We start from the raw sequence: 17,431 nt of genomic DNA, 5'->3' as shown, positions 1-17,431 counted from the left end.
AGTCACTCGGAAAAAGTGCCCAATTTTTCCGATCTGGAAAAGTGGACTCAATTATTATTATTATTATTTTTTATATATATTATTGTTTTTGAAAAGGCAATCGTGTACAATATAATCACTATAGTGAGGAATTGCTGGTGGAAGGTAGATGATTTGATAGGGAGTTCAGAAATTAAAAATAGTCAGGAAACGAGGAAATGTAAACCACCAATCGGCAGAGTGAAGTCTCTTCTCTCCGCTTCTTCTTCCTCCTCTGACGAGCTGCTCCGTTCTTCTTCTTCGTGGTTATTTCCTGCAGACAAATAGCTTAGTAGCTGGCTGTCATCACATCGAAACCAGTAGTTTCCGTCATCATCAGCCAGAGGACGGTCCTGTTACAGTGGCATTTGACAGGTAAGCACTGTGCCACGATGCATTCAAGGCATACCATTTACTTTTAATTCTTATTCAGTAGCTATTGTGCAACAGTTATTTTGGCGTCAGGTAAAACTGTTTGAAAGCTACGGCAGACACTGAAGTTACGGGCGAATCGGTAGCTGATTTGTTTAAACGTTACAGTAACGTTAACCGCTAGCTTTTAAAGTTAGCTTTCAAGCTAAACTGCTGTCTGAAATAATCAACTAACGCTAAATGTATCATAACGGGCTGAAAACAAAAGTAACGTTAAGGTTACAATGTCCGACAAACTGTCAGTTTTCTGTAGTAGCTGCTTAGTTCAGCTATGTAACGTTAGCCATGACATGTAGCTAAAGCCAATTTACCTTCTATTAATCACTAACGTTATAGCTAAACTGCCCCTCTCTACCTTCCAGATATAGAATGACGAGGGTGCAAATCAGTAAACTGTAAACTAGCAGATTATAATGCATTTATGTCACTGCAGGTTGTGAGTTGTGGACAACTGATTGAAGGCTCCCTAAGATGTTCAGAGCTGGAGGTAAATAGATCCCCTTGTTGCTAAACAATAGTATTATGTATGATACACCACAGTTTTGGATAAACATCTTTTCTGGTGTTTGAAATATCTTTGTTGACTAAGCAACACGTTGATATGTGCTGTGAGGTTTTTTTTGTTTTTTTTTAACAGTGTCATCTATCTATCTATCTATCTATCTATCTATCTATCTATAACTTGCTCTTCCTTCTCTAACTTTCTCAGGCATTTTGAAGTTGGCAGCGCTCATCTCTGCCTTCCTCCTAGCTGTCTTTCTGGCCTTTGAATTACTAGAGATTAATATGGATTTTAAACTGGGGAACATGTTTGGTGAGTAATTCTTGTCTGTTAGACAGAAGATGAAACTCTTGAAGACTAGATATACCCCTCAAGCAAGTTTTAGGAGGCTGGAAGGTATCAATTTGGAGGGAAACGTGACACTTTTTGTCTGGTATTAGTGAGGGAGTAATACTTTGCCTTGCCTTTTTGTGGCTTACAGGTTATGCTCAGTTTAGAAACCAAATACTCTGTTCTTGAAACGTGCAGCACCTCTCATTGTGCCACAATTCCTGAGCAACAGTATGCTCTTCCTTAAGGGAGGGGAGGTTTCCTACAGAGCAGCTTTAGGTCCTTTTTACATTCTCATGCAGAATGAGGAACCCATGAGTTGAGTCCTTGTATGTATCTAAGTAAAGTAAATATTATGTTGTATTTCAATGTATCATATTATATTTGAAGAAATACTTTAATAAAGTGATCATCCAGTTTATCTCGCTTTTCAGCAGGATCTATGCCAGTGGATGAAGGCCGTAAGTATACTCTCAAATTATTTCATCTTCTTGCTTAATTTTTTTTAGTGAATTGTCTCTTTAGATTCACATTGTTCCCATGTTTCATCTTTCTTTTCCTGTCACAACACAAGCATGCTTGAGAGCTTGTGTCACACAGCATAGTGATCATGGCTAAATCCTGCTGTATGTAACTAGATAATAGAAAGGCACTGTGTGACTTACAGTGTGTATTTAGCTAAGCGTTTCGCAACCAGTAGTATGAATAGAGCCTTGCTGATAGATTTCACATTCACCCATTGATTGTTTCTGCGTGTGCACCTGTGTGTGGATAGTCTTATGTGGCTGGTCCATGGTGTTATGCTACCTCAAACTAGGTGTGTGAGAAGTGTGTTAAAGGCAATAGTGTGATTTTGTAATTCTGTTCACAGCGACCAAGCCAGTCAGGTACAAGTGTGGGCTGTCCAAGGCGTGTCCAGCCGGACACTTCTCCTTCAAGATGGCCAGCGGAGCAGCCAGTGTGGTGGGGCCCAAAGTCTGCCTGGAAGACAACATGTAAGAGAAGTGACATCTTGATTTATTCAATATGTGAAACAAGCACATGTCTGCTCTGTGTGATTGGATGCCCTATTGTAGCTGGTAATTGATAGACCTCTCATAAACTTACCTTTTGATTTTGGGTGTTAAGTTCAATTCAGTAAAACAGACATGTCCTGGCAAACCAAGGCATTTACTGCACCAGCCCATTTTGCAGGGGTCTATATAGTCATTTTACACACTGGAAGTAATTTTTCACTTTTGTCAGAAAAGCAACCTCAGCTGGTGCAAGTTCACATGCAATTTTTTTGTGTAGTTTCTACAGTTAAAAACATACAGATGCCAAAGTTCTCCATAGAGGGAGTCTAAAACCTTGCAAAACGGTGGAAGGCTAAGTGCAATACACCACAAAAGGATTCTAGTGTCGGAAAGTATGGGAAATTTCAACATGGAAGACCTTGAACAGCCAGATTAGCTTTTAACAATGCAGCTTGACGTCATACTGTTTGGGAAAGGTGGGAAAATCATATGTATATCTCCTATACCAGGTGCTAATGTTGTCATATGATAAACATTTCAAAATTATTATGTGTCTTGATTCTAGGGTGTGTCTTTTTCCACAAATCCAAGTGCTGGATATGCCATAAAATCAATATGGCCTCTAATCTCATTGTCTTCCTTTGCTTCTTTTAGACTGATGAGTGGCGTGAAGAACAATGTGGGGAGAGGAATCAACATTGCGCTGGTTAATGGTAATGTCAACAGCTATATAATTTCACACCTTGTATTCAAATAGCTTTGCAGATGAGTAACAGCTGATAGTAAGATAATATTCTGGCAGTGCAACAATAAATAGATCAGTTTAAAAAGCCTATTTTGCAATCCAAAACAAGAATTACTCATTCCGAGTGGTAAACCTACATTACAGTGAACCACTGCCAAGACTATGTGCTATATGTAATACATTAGTATAAATTAAGTGATATAAAATTCCCTCTGTTCATAGTGAACATTAGCTTGAAGGTGGTCTAACATGGGATCTTATTGCCCCTATAGGGGCAAAGGGGGAGCTGATCAAGACCGACTACTTTGATATGTGGGCAGGAGGTGAGTTCATTTACATACCTCTTATTTCAGACATGATTAGTTGAGAAACGTGTATTGTGTTTAACCATGTGTATCCCTGTGGCATGTGTAATGGTTATCTGTGATCTCTGGCAGATGTCGTTCCCTTCATTAAGTTCCTGAAGGAAATTGAAGATGGAACAATCGTGATGATGGCCACCTTTGATGATCCTGCAACAAAGTAAGGACTTTTTCAAAAAAGTCGGAAAAAATCCTCCACTCCGCGATACAATTTAGATTTACGTGACCTAATTTAGCTTTACCTGACCTCAAATGCTTTAGTTGTCTCTAATATTGGTCAGTGTTAAACCACATTTGGGCATGAAATGACTTCTGGCTTCTTTGTTCTGTAGACTCAACGATGAAGCCAGGAAGCTGATCGCTGATCTGGGCAGCTCAAGCGTCAGCAACCTGGGCTTCAGGGATAACTGGATCTTTGTAGGAGGCAAAGGCATCAAGACCAAGAGTCCCTTTGAACAGGTAACAAGACCCCGAAAGCTCATACTTGCATCTACTCACTCAAATTAACTCTTGGACAGTTTCTACTGAATGATAGAAATAGTAAGCAGCAGTAACTACAATAGCAAACCTGCATGCACTGTGTAATATAAGGAACAGTTAATCCCAAAATGGACAGTTCTGTCATCTCCTCACCCTAATGTCAGTTGAAACTCCACTGTATGTACAACCAGCAAATACAGACCGGGTTAGCATTTGGCCTTCTCCCTAACAACTGAGTTAGGAGTTCCAGAGAGAGCATAAAATGTCCATCAATTTTCTCTGAAGAACTCTTGCAGCATAATCCAATTGTTTCCAAGAGTCTAAAAGGCCTATACTAACCTGATGACCTCCTCTGACAGTTCCATGTTTTTGAAAGCATGAACACAAGCACACCTTGCACCTCCATTACAGGAGGTTGGGGCGATGTGCACAGCGGGCGAGCGGAGCTCTCTGGCAGAACGCTGTAGGGCGCGTGCCCTTCACGCTTTTAAAAACAATGTACTGTCAGTGAGGTAAATATAGAGGTAATGAGGTAAATGTAGGCCTGTTGCATCCACAGTGCAGTCGTTTAGCTACACAACACTTGGATCCTGCTTCACAACCTCTTTAGAGAAGTTTTACGGTCATTTTATGGCCATAATGGAACTGTAAACAGCCAGACCCTGTTTACTAAAGTTGTTAAGAAGGGAGTTTAGAGTTATGGGGGTGAGCACATAATGACTCATAATTAATTTTTATTTTGGGATGAACTGTTCCTTTTTAAAATTTTTGATTTCCTTTTGTACTGGTAAATTTGAAATGACAGGTAAAACATAAGCTGTAATGTATTCTATCATATACTTTTCATCCGTTCATTTCCCAGAATATCACACTGCACTTACCTCAGCTTCTGTTTGCGTAGTAAACTTCCTGGTGTACAGGACAGGGGCTTGATAGCCCTGGCTGTGGTCATATCCACAGGCTTATCATGGCAATAAGGCCTGCTACTCAAACCGTGTGTGTGTGTGTGTGTGCGTGTGCGTGTGCGTGTGTGCGTGTTTACCTCCCCAGCACATAAAGAACAGCGCAGATACCAACAAGTACGAGGGCTGGCCCGAGGTCCTGGAGATGGAAGGCTGCATACCCCAGAGACAGGGTTGATCTCAGAGCTCTTCACCCTGCACCTCCCTCTTCTCTGCCTGCCCACCTCTCCTGTCCTTGTGAGACTATTGTGAGACCGGTTACACCTCCACGGGCTGAGAAAGTTCCTTGTTTTCCAGTCTTCAGCCCCCAAGCCTTTTATTCCTCTTTGCCTACCAGGAAATGCTTCCAGCAACAACCTCTTTTCAGAGGGGATTAGAAAGAAAGACAAACTGCTGACAGACTCTTTCTCCAGTAGGCCCTAATCAATAAGGTGAAGCTAGTGCTGCTCAGAGCTGCCTGCTCTTCTCCATTCCTTTTGGACGCTGTTCCACAGTTGCTGACTGGGGCTAGTTGATTGGCGCTAGTGGGAGACTGAACTGATTTGAAGGAAGTTATCAGTGGTTTTTGGCAAACTGTCACACATACCATCTCTAAGGCCGCCTGACTGTGCTGTGATAGTGTTGCACTATTGATGATGGAAATTACTCTCATAGCCCAGATTTATTTGGGGTTTATGCCGTCCTACATTTCTATCGCCTATACCTAGCCTTAATCTCATTGTCCTTTTTTACACTTTTTATCAACATGATTTTCTGTAATTCCTTTCAATCCTTTAAAACTTGTTTGATTTTCTGTAATTCCTTTTCAATTATGTTTTTTTCTATACCAAAATGAGACTCAAAGGCTTTTAAAATCTAACTCAGTATGTGCAGCATGAGAGGAATCCATGCTTACTGTTCAGTTTGATGTGAGAAAATGATTATTTATAGGGTCTGAAGTCACTTATTTTGGTTGATTACAACCAAGTGTACCAAATTCACTGTGAAATTTGTAAATACTTGTTTAGAGAAGGATCCAAATTTGAAAGATCCCATTTTAATGACCATTGTAATAATATTAATATAATTTCTTAAAATAAATGATTGTCAGTGATGTCTTTGTGAATTAAAAGTGCTTTGTTATTGGTAGTAGTAAGTAGTTTCTTCTGTTATGTATGCTAATGAGCGTTTGTACTGGTATGCAGTATAAAGACCTAATACTCAGAACCATTAAGGCCTGTGGATGGGCTGAACTTTATTTTGTTTACTGAAGAATCAATACAACCCAACAGCTATGGCAATTTCATGGCATTTTATAACCACATTCAAAGCAGTTGAAAGCTTTTCTATGTAATTGAAATGGAGATGTTCAGTTGTAATGCATTTCAATCAGACCTGTTAGAGTATATCCTGATATAGATGTTTGGTTGATTGTCAAAAACTACTAATGTACACACATAACTCTCTATATCATGTTATCTACTCATCTACTTTTGCTGGGATAGGTGAATTTACCTATGTTCATCTTTTTGTGTGTGTGTGTGTGTGTTAAACATTTTGAACTATAGCTTAATGTATCAGCCTTTTGCAGTATGCTCCTACTAACTATGGTAACACACAGGTAAAAATGGTACAAACCATAATTTCAAGTGATGCAGTCTGTTGTTGCCTTACCCATCCTTCACTGGTTAAAAGCACAATACACAACACACCTCCTGCTAAGTCAGTGTGAAATTCAAGCTTGAGAACTCGGGCAAAGTTGTGCATTTTCAGTGTGGATCCATTTACTCATACAGTATCTAAGCAACATGTATTCTCCCTCTACGTACGTCCTTCAGTAGAGGATCCACTGTTTTATTTTGAAAACTGTGACTGCACATTTCTCTTTCCATTGGAGTAAGACAGGATGCCATTCTGAAAACATCCACCCTGCTCTCCTCTCTTGATGCCTCCCGCTTGTGCAGATTTGAAATGGTGTCATGGTACTGTTCAGAAAAAAGGATACATGAGCTGAAATTCACTGATATGCCGAACGGACACTGGGCTTCTTCCCTTTCTATTCAGTTGAGGGTGTGATGTCAAGGAGAGATTAAAGAGAGCACGTCTTCCTGTTGGAATGCGGCCCACTGCTGTGCCTTAACTAAATCTGTCTGAATTTGGGTCCCTGTGCTTTTCCTTTGAGCAATGAACCCCCCAACAAGCCTGCAACTGCCAAACACTGATAAAGAGATTATTAAAAAGATTAATTTGTGTCTGTCATGTAATGTTGTCTATGTGAAAACAAATGATTCAATTGTTGAATAAAGCAGATACTGACTGAAAGTTATTGCACCTTCATTTTCTGCAGGGGGAAGAAGTGTAGGAGTGTCATACAATGTTTTCACTTGAACTTAAGACTTAATTTTTATTTTTATTTTTTTTGTATTTTCTTTGCTTTTATTTGATGAGTAACTGTAGAGAGAGACAGGAACTATTGGAGAGAGAGGGGGGATGACAATGATCTCAGTATGTAAGTAATTTCAATTTAGAGATATTGCAGGCAGGCAGAAATGTCAAGTGCAGTTTAATAGAATTGTGTATTAAAAAGTATAAATATAAATCTATGTTCTGGATCCCTGTCTGAAGTAGACAGCTGGTTTCAATAGAAACTATGTGGGGTATGTGGTCAATGTTTATGTCTGGCATTTGCAATTTTGACAGCGCTGTTTGCAAAAGTAAATGTTTTCTAATTGCAAAATGGTCATTAAAGCTCCCAGTGGAAGTAGTGAGCCATGATTTATGACAAACATGCACTCAGTGACTGAGGATTTGGCAAGGATTTATGATTAGGATTTATCCGGCAGCTAAGAAAAAGTGAGTTTAGTTTACAATGTCCTCATAAAGTGAAACTGAATGTGCCATCTTTCATCTATTACGAAACAAATGGCTTCTAAATCTGAATACCGTGCTGGTTAGAGAGAGCATGAATTTTAGTTTGATTTCACGTGTATGTAAATTACAAATTGTTCATATAATGTGTTAATTTTGCTGGAAGAAGGCTTACTTAACATATTTATTTACTTTTCTTTTTTTTTTTCATTGCAGCCATTTAGCTGACACTCTTATCCAGTGACTTACAATGAGTGCAGCAGATGAATGAGCTAGAATTCCTACATCAGCAACATTTCAAACAGCCTAGATGAATTTTCAATAAGTACCTGACATCACCCTCACCCACATATTCTTCCTCTACTCCCTTTAAACGCATCACATTTTGCTATTTTGTTGTACATGAAGTGACGTTTACATCATGGCATCAGCTGCTGTTAAAGAAATTGCTGTTTGAATAGACAGACAGAGGGAGCCGTCGCCTCATGTAAGGCAGCTTGTGTGCTGTGGTTTGCATTATCTATATGCTGCGTTTTCAGTGGAGCTTCAGCATTACACTGGATTGAGCTTCCAGAGGCCAAAGTTTTGCCGTTGCCTTTTTATCATAATCATCTGGGTGTGCATTGTGGCATTATTTGTTGCTGCCGCTCCATTTCTCATAATAACTGCAGCCTGATCTATTTTGAATAAAGATAGATTCAGTTAAATTTGACCTAATACGTTTTATTTCTCCCCTGAGGATAATTTACATTCCGCACATAAGAACAGCTATTAAAGGCGCATCCTGTGTGTGTGTGTGTGTGTGTGTGTGTGTGTGTGTGTGTTTGTGAGATTACTGGCAGCTGGGTCCTTAAATTCAAATTGTATTTTGCAGATTTTGACTGTGAATTTTGTGTGACGGTGTCTATTTTTTTTTTTTCCAATAAATGTGTGTCCGTGTGTGTGTGTGTGTGTGTGTGTGCGTGCACGTTTGACTGTTTTGTGCAACTCGACCTACGCGTGACCTCACACAACACTATGGAAAAACTTCTCCCTCCTCCTACTCAAAGCATATTGACTTTGTAATATCTCACCATCCATCTATCCGTCTATCTGGTCCCTCACACACTGCACACTCACACACAGTAATTCAATGATTGTGACATATACTCTCACTATCATTTACTTTATCTCTCAGCCACTCATGAACTCTCCCTCTCTCTCTTTCTGTCTCCAACACACTCATACATACACATGCGCTCACTCAAGCTTGCATGATACACACCATTCCTCTCGAGTGCCGTCCCTCTGCCAGTGGAGTGACCTTTTGAGTTCCCCTCAACACACAGCGCTTCCTTGTTCCCAGTAAATGAAAACCACCCTGGTGCTCTCCCTTTGATCTCGCTTGAGCTCCACGCACGACATCCCACCGACCTTTTGTATCCCAGCGTGTGTGTGTGTGAGTGAGACACAGAGGCTATTTGTTTGGCAGCTGTTTCAGGGTAATAGACAGTATGTGCGTCACACTACAGGTGCGTGCATGTGGCATGTTATGCGGGCTTTTCGCCTTCGTGCCATCAGAGGTGCATTGCGCCTGTGTGTGCCTTCAAAGGTGCGTGTTTCTGTGTGCTGGTGTGGGCTGAACCTCCTCTCAGCTCCCATGTTGCTGTGCCGAGAGCTGAGGCGTGGGAGTGAACCGCTTCCAACTCGTCTTATATAAGGCATGCTATACAAATGCATTATGTATGAGGCTGGAAAAGCTCCCCTCTCATAACCTTCCGACGCTAAGACGTCTCGCAGAGGCCTGGGGGGGGGGGGGGGGGGGGCGGGGGGGGGGGGGTTGGGAGCATAATTGCGTAAACACAGACGGACTATGAGGATGAGATGCTCTCACGAAACAGGAGAGCTGGGTGATTTGTTTCGTGGAGCGACACCCAAAGTGTCTGTTTTCAATTTTTTTTTCTTCTCGCCCTCCACTCGCTTCCCAAAATAAATCTGCCTACCGAACAAAGGTGGCTGCTTCTAAAAGCACCTCCGCAGAGCTCGACTTTCCTCCTTCCCTGCCCCCTGACCTTTGACCTCTGCCCTGTCACCCCTCCGGACCGAATCACTCGGGGCTTTTCTTTTCTCCAAAACACAAGCTCCTATCTCTCCGCATGTACCTTGTCATCAAAATACATTCCCTGTCAACTTTGCTGCCCCAACTAACACACACTGTCCTGGCCTTAATTACGCAGCACAAACAACCATATCTCTCATGTTGACTGTAAAACACACACCTTTATCCTCACTGACCACAGACCCATATTCACCCGGCACCTGCCTGCATCTCCCCCACCTCCTCCTGACCTCCATGTCCCATGTGTCAGCTGACCAAAATACCCCTTGTGACTCTAAACTTCAACCCCTGAGCCCTGACCTTTCCAGAACACACTTTCCACACACACACACACACACACTCACCTGCCTGCTCAGCCTCAGCACTTCATCTGCATCCTGACCCAAAGAAATTCACACAATCACTCGATCCAAAAAACCGTTGACTTTGCAACTCCCCCATCTGCAAAACATTTATCTCCTTTGCCTTTGAAAACCATGCAACTCCAATTTCGGTGATTTTCATGTTTTCACTTCAGTTGAAGGATTACATGCTCCTCGGGGAAAATCCACAGGATAAAGTCAAAAATGCATTGTGGTCAAGCTAAAACAAGGCAGTTTTTCTTGGTTCCTGAAAAGTTGACATTTTGGAGATACAGGGTTTTCACCTGACCGCAACGCTATAGTGAACTGAATCCACTCCCTTAATCTGTCTTATTTTAACCCAGAACAGTGTACAGCCTTTTGTTTACTTCCAGCTTGACATAGTAACCCACCGACTCCCTCAGACTTTTCCCAAAACAGCTGCTTTTGGTTTCCCCAACCCCCACATTCGACCCCTTCCCCCTCAATCTTCCCCGGTGACCTTGCTGCCCTTGCCTAGCGCCCCACCTCCAGTTCATGGAGCCATGCACACACACACACACACACACACACACACACACACACACACACACACACACACACACTCACTCACAATGATCCAGACAGCTGTGTTTACACTCTGAGGGTCTGTGGGAACTTCCTGCTGACCTCAGCACAGACAGACAAACACAGCGCAGGCCAAAGCCGCTCAACCGATCGATGGCTAATCACATGGATCTTTTCACACATCCATATATTCATGCACATTGGTCGAATGCACACACACACACACACACACACACAGCTACAATGGCATATTTACGTGCATGTGTGATTTAACCATATGCAAAGATTCAAACAGAAGACCGAAAAGTGTTGTGCGCCACTAAAAATCTCAAGATGTACTTTTGTTGTTGTTATTCCAGTGGGTGTGTATTTTTTTTCTCGTGGTTCTGCATGATCCCATCAAAATCACTGGAGGGGCTTTTTCAGAGAAAAAACAGGATCTTAACCAAGTTTTAACACTAATGTCACGCTAAACACTGCGAGAGCCCTGCCCTTTTCACCCACGCTAATGGCTAACATGGCTTGAACACAAATACACATACGGTCCCTCCGGTTTTGTCTGAGAAACAAAGCTCTCATTCACAGTGGCCGCTCTGGCTCTGTGTTGCTTCTAGCTCAGGTTTAAGCTGCAGGGTCAGGAAGCTGAAGTGGTTCAAAGCGTTGCTGGCAAAAAATAGACACATCCCCTTTTCCTCACAGCGGCAACTGGACCAGTGGAAACCACAAACCAGTCTGAAGACTCCCCCAGCGCTATAACACCTACAGAAGCTGGTTTGTTGTTGGTTGAGACTATTTATTGTTGTTGTCTTTTTCAGGCACAAAAAGCTGTCCTTTGCTAAGCTTTGTTGTGTGTACTGAGAGGTTCTTATTGTTCCAAATGGACATCATGGCATTGTAATAGGAGTAGTATTGCCCTATTCTGTAGAAGAATGCTAAACAAAGCTGTGTATAATATCTTTCTCAAAAGCTGTACAGTGTTTATGTGTGCGTGTGTGCATTCAGGCTGCACAATATTGTGGTTACAATATGAATTGTATACAATATGAATGAATACATGCGGTGACAGCTTTTTCTACTTCATTTGTTTTCCAGTGCTTAAGAAATGGTGGTGGGGTGTTAATGCTTAGCAGCTGAATAAAATAAGATTTTTTCTAACATGCAACTCCAGAATAACTTGGAAGAAATTCCTCGGATGCTACATGAAACACTTCACAGCCTCTTGCAATTTGGAAATTGCAGTGGTTAATACTGAAATTTCAAACTTTTTTTTAATTTGTCATGCAACCCTTGTTTTCGAGTGAGTGCATGGACTCAGGACAACACATAAAGGTCCATTGAAACATATTCGTGGCCCATTGACCTCCACTCTTATGACCACAAAGTCTAGCTCATTCATTATGCAACAGTGTGGCTACGGTCCAGACAGCACTCATCAGTTACTTACTTTCCTTGCATCTCTCCTTTCCCTTATTGAGCACTATCATTCAAAAAGATGTGATAGATTTTCACAATATTGCACAGTGGTTTTGGGCAAGTTCCAGTGCTACTGAATCAGATCGTATCCATTTATTGTCTCTATGGACAAGTAGTTGAACCAACAATATGCAGTCAGTTTTGATAAGTTCTACTAGTGGCTATAAGGTAAAGCAGGTGAGAGAAGGACTTTGTAAAACCTGTTGGAAGTGCTGGATGACTTTCTTCAGCTGTCATCAACCCCATTCCATTTGATTTGTGCAGAGTCAGACTTGTAGGAGAGTTACTGTGCTTCCAGCCTGACCAAATCAATGACTTTGACAAGAGTTATTACACTCATATACATATGTGGCATAACAAGTATCCAGATGATTACACGCTTACTCACAGAGCCATAACTGCGCCAGCCGGTATTGAGAGAGCGGCGAGAGCAGAAAATCACACTATATTTTCTGGCGAGCCGGTGCAGCCTTTTCCCATAAATACAACCACCTCATAAATTCCACTGCATCGATTTGCATCGCACATGCACTTCGCTTCCCAAGACATGGTACACTATAAAAACTGATGCAGAATTATAAACAGTGCTACTCAGGGCTTCTTGAATGTCAGCCTGTGTTATCAGAGTGTACTCAGGGCCTTCTTACTCATTTCTATAACATTGTGGTATCACTATAAAGCGCCTGTGTTAGGCGTCTGTTTGCCTAGATCTGATGTCCACATGAAGGGAGCGAGGTCCCACTTGTTCCACTGCATCAATCATTCCATTATTGTCATTTCTGCAGCAGAGCGCCAAAATTGTCAGCATATTGAATCGTGTACCACATTACTGATTACACTGGTAACGTTTTTGGTTTCGATAAAAAAAACCCCAAAAAAAACAAACTCATCTCTGAGCACATTCCCTAAAGAGTCTTCTTACTTCGTTCTACATGAATAAAATATTCTAAAATTTTACAAATTACAAGTGCAGTGCCCGTTCAAAATAGGCGTAGGCTATCAGTCGCTTGCTTTGAGCCCCGCTGCTTCACAGAGCGCTGTTCGCTTGTTCATTCAAAGTTTATTAATACTGAACGTGTCGCGTGTCCAATCCGACACTGCACATCCTTGGGTCCCCAGCAATACACCCGCCAAGTGTGAAGTAGATCGGATGAACGGTTCTCGAGATATGCGAAGGACACACATACAGACAGAGATTCCTTGCTTTATGATGATGTTGCACCGCTTGCTACTTTTCAGTAACTCTGGCTTCTGTGTGTGAGGGATATGATGAAGTATGTGCCTCAAGCAGCCTGTGGTCATGCAATGTTTGTATTACTTTGTATTGCTATGCTTGTGATATTTGGTTTAGTTTGGGGGGGCAGGGGGTTCACAAATCCTTTGAGCTTCTCAAGAAAATGCTGAATCCTAAAATAGTCAGGTGCTCATATAAAGGCCCAGGATAACCCGCTTGACCAATAAACAACAGATTAGTTATTTTCTAGTATCATAAATGACCTGTTTATATTTGTATCAAGAGCATGGAAAGCCACTTTAGCTGTGAATACCAAGGCCTGTAAAGTTGTGAAATCATATTGTACCGCGACACTTTGGACACAGTGTTCTGAGACAGTGAATTTACAGTAACTCTTGGAACAAAGTGTATTGTGTGACACCTCATGACTATCTGTATCAGTTCCATGTCCCAGCAGGAAACCCGCCGTGTCCCGTGACGTGGTAACTTTTATTCTGACTTCAGAATCATAAACACAATGTCCATTTACGTAACAGGAGAACATGAGAAAGGTTAGATGAACCGGCGATTTAGATCCTTGAGCCGAGGGAACATGACTCACGCTGATCAGTAAGCTTGGGGGATTTCCTCTTGTTTGTACCACTGTCTGTCTTCTTAGAGTGACATAGTGTCTGTCATTGTCTCTTAATCCCTTACTGTATTTCACAGGGGTCAGGGAAATGGAGCAGATTTTCACACCAGGTGTTACAACAAGCGTATGTGGCTATTTGAGAAGCTGTGATTCTCTCTTTGTTGTCGTCACATGCTGGAGATGTGTTCATGTGTAATCTATCTGCTGCATTATAATCATTATTTTTCTCATTCTGTGTGCTTTTCTGTGATGTGGTATATGTTTTGTGTGGTGTTGACCGGCTTAAAAATGCAAAAAAAAGATTTTTCTATTATTACTTCCATACAAAGACACTATTCCTACTGGATAGACCTTAAAGCTGAGAGCAGATTGAACAAATAAATCCCAGTAATGCCAGTAATGTTGCTTTACCATTTGTGCATACATAGTTTGAGACCCTGCCAAGCCAACAGTATAAGGCTTAGGTGATGGTATTTCACAGTTCCCCTGCTGTACAAACGCAGCCCTGTCTGCCCTGTGTTTTTGCTTCCATAAAAAGACTGCAGGTGTGTAGGTTTAACCTGCACCTACACCCTTTGGAATGCCCCGACACACACACACACACACACACTCTCACACACACACACACAGATCTTATGAAGGTCTATTGCCTACCAGTAGAGGTAGGGCTCTTGATAAAAAATAACCTGAGGCAGTTCCCAGCCTTTGGGGCTCTCAAATGTCAACAGAGCCCCACACCTCCATCGTTAAGAGTTGATTTTATCTAAGAGGGTGGTGTTAGTGTCACATACACACACACACTCATACACAAACAAACACACTCATCCACACACACCAATGATCTTTACGTGACATGGCCTACCTAACTGAAACTCAAACATCAATGTGTTTGCAATAAAGACACGATCAGTGCAAACAACAAGGATAAGCTGCCTGCCTATAGTATGTATGGAAACAACACCTACACAATATTTATATCCACCTACACCCCAGATGGAGCCATACTGGAGAAATACCTTACAGAAAAACATTATTAGTCACGCCCGCTGTCTCTCCTCTGAGTCATCCAGCAGATGTTGATGTTTAGTAGTTATACAGAGAGTGGAGGTCACTGAACCTCCAGAGGGTGTTGCAATCGCTCTCCTCAGGTGACCAATGAGAATGCAGAAACACCTGGTGATAGTGGAGTAGGGGAGGGGCCACAGCGCTCTGTCAAAACAAGAACTGTGTGTGTATATGTGTGTGGGGGTGTGTGTGTGTTAGAGGGTGTGGTAGTGGTGGCTAGCAGGATTGATAAGGTGATTGAGAAAAACATGCTGTGAAGGCTATTGGCCAGGTGGTGGGGGAGTTGCCGCTTCAAACTGGTTCCAAATGTTGTTTGTTTTTTTACTGTACATGTGTGCTCACATGCAGCCATGTTTATGTTTTCAATATGTGGGGGTGTGTGTCTGTATGTGTGTATGTGTGTGTGCCGTATGCATGATTACGTGTGTATGCCCACCATCATAAAGCCACATGTGTTTCATTTCAGAACCAACACAATCCTTTCCAGGTCGTTTTTCACAACATCTCTGATCTGTGCCTCCAGCAGCAAATGGCCTCCCATGTTACACGAGCCGCATGGAAACACAACACCATTTGGCCTGAAGCTGTCCAAATATGGCCCGCGGCCCATTTGGTCACGCCTGCCCACGCCTTGAAGGGTATAGCACAAGAAATCGTTCATCATGTTCCTAATTCAATCAACAGCAATTTCATTACTAGAGCACAACAGAGACAGATAACGATGGTTCTCATTTTCTCCGGTCTATCTTTTCAAACCATTCAAGTGTTTTTGAATGGCAAATGTAATTGCCAGCAGCACATCTTGTGCAAAATGCTAATAGCAGCCAAGGACAAAAACCCCTCTGTCTCTATTGGCTAGGCATAGGGAGTGTTTTGTGAGCCAAAGAATCAACTCATTTAGACTCTATTTGCCTTTATTGTGTGACCTCAATATCAAGCCTATCATTTTCTCAGCCATTGTTCAAACCCCTCACCACTGTTTCTTTCTCTCTCTCTCTCTCTCTCTCTCTCTCTCTCTCTCTCTCCCTCCCTCTCTCTCGCCCCCTCCTCCAGTAATCTGCGGCAGTTTGGTGATAATTATAGCTTACTGGAAAAGATGTGGCTGACTGTGAGCACTGCCTCTTGGGCAGGAAAAACAGCCCGCTGTGTTTGTGAGGAGGAGATTTCCATTCTCCCCTCTCCCTCTCCCATGGGAGACAGAATGCAGAGTCGTGTGTGGGTGACTTTGGGAGGCAAACAGGATCGCTGCCTTTCTTCTCTCCACTGATTCACTCCCCTTTCCCGTCTCTGTTTCTCTTCCTGTCAAAGCGGGTTGGAGGGGACGGGCAGATGTAGGCTGCTATGATGATTTGATCCCCCATCGTCTTTCTCACCCCAACACACACACACACACACACACACACAGAATAACTAACTGCACACTTAAGTGCTGCGAAGGGAGCGGTGGTAATGGTTTACAGTATGTGCGTGTGCCTGTGCATGCCTGCGCTCATGATATTGAGTGGAAATGTCTGCAGCACATGTGTGCATTGTATGTGTGTGGGTGTGTGTGCGCGTGTGTGTGGTGGGGGGGGCAACAGTCTCTTAGGTTCTCAATGGTCCGATCTTGTTACACTAATGGCTACAGTCTTGCCATCCTTTAATGGCATACAGAGTTCACAAGGGACGGATGGATGACAAAGGGAAGAATCACGCGCACACACACACACACACACACATGCACACACCTATACACTAGCAATTCATGCGTATAGACACATGAATTGTGTTAACCAACAAAGAGTGCATCTCCATTACTAGAGACTGTTCCTCAGAAAGCCATTTAATCATAGAGATAACACGTCTTTCCCCTAACAAGGTCTGGCAGATTAAAGTCACATACATTCCCTATTCCTGTGTATATCTCTCTGCCCCCTTCCCCTCCACTTAGAAGATTACTTTGTCAATTTACACAAGGCAATTGGTATTCGTCTTTCCACATATCCCTACTAGTGTATGTGGTATATACTGGGTGTACAAAACATTAGGAATCTACTTTTTCCCATGAAATAGTAATTACAGGATAAAACTATGAGCTCTTACTAATTTCAACTAGAAAATGGTCATAAAGGGAAGATGAAGGAGACAGAGGGATTTCTGAGCTTTGAGACAAATGAGAGATGGATTGTGCAAAGGAGGTTGCAGCTCAGTATGAACGTGTTCCTTGTATAGGAATGCGTTCCTAATGTTTTGTATGCTCAGTTGCTTGAAGACGCATACTTCCCCTATCCCTATTTATAGCTCTAACTCCCCTCCTCCCCTCTTCGAGGAGGAAGATTACTTTAATAT

At 42.2% G+C, this 17,431-nt stretch overlaps 1 protein-coding gene across 2 annotated transcripts; it reads left to right on the top strand.

The window, feature by feature from the left end:
• Positions 1 to 323: 323 nt before the first annotated feature.
• Positions 324 to 7,137, top strand: fam3c (FAM3 metabolism regulating signaling molecule C). 2 transcript variants are annotated; one of them, XM_071536379.1, is made up of 10 exons: positions 324 to 393; positions 884 to 937; positions 1,160 to 1,264; positions 1,720 to 1,743; positions 2,154 to 2,277; positions 2,953 to 3,011; positions 3,316 to 3,366; positions 3,481 to 3,565; positions 3,738 to 3,864; positions 4,936 to 7,137. In XM_071536379.1, the coding sequence occupies exons 2-10, from the start codon at positions 922 to 924 to the stop codon at positions 5,023 to 5,025; spliced, it is 681 nt and encodes a 226-aa protein (XP_071392480.1). In that variant the 5' UTR covers positions 324 to 393; positions 884 to 921; the 3' UTR covers positions 5,026 to 7,137. The 2 variants fall into 2 exon arrangements, with proteins under 2 accessions (XP_071392480.1, XP_071392479.1); XM_071536378.1 differs by having other exon boundaries at positions 1,717 to 1,743.
• The last annotated feature ends 10,294 nt before the right edge of the window (positions 7,138 to 17,431 follow it).

Source organism: Centroberyx affinis, unplaced genomic scaffold (genome assembly GCF_046629955.1).
Source record: "Centroberyx affinis isolate AG114_WGS23_722 - 3 ecotype Tasmania unplaced genomic scaffold, CSIRO-AGI_Caff_v1 ptg002867l_1, whole genome shotgun sequence".
In the NCBI taxonomy this organism is placed as follows: Eukaryota; Metazoa; Chordata; class Actinopteri; order Beryciformes; family Berycidae; genus Centroberyx; species Centroberyx affinis.
Note: the sequence above shows the minus strand (reverse complement) of the source record. Positions and strands in the feature narration are given on the sequence as shown.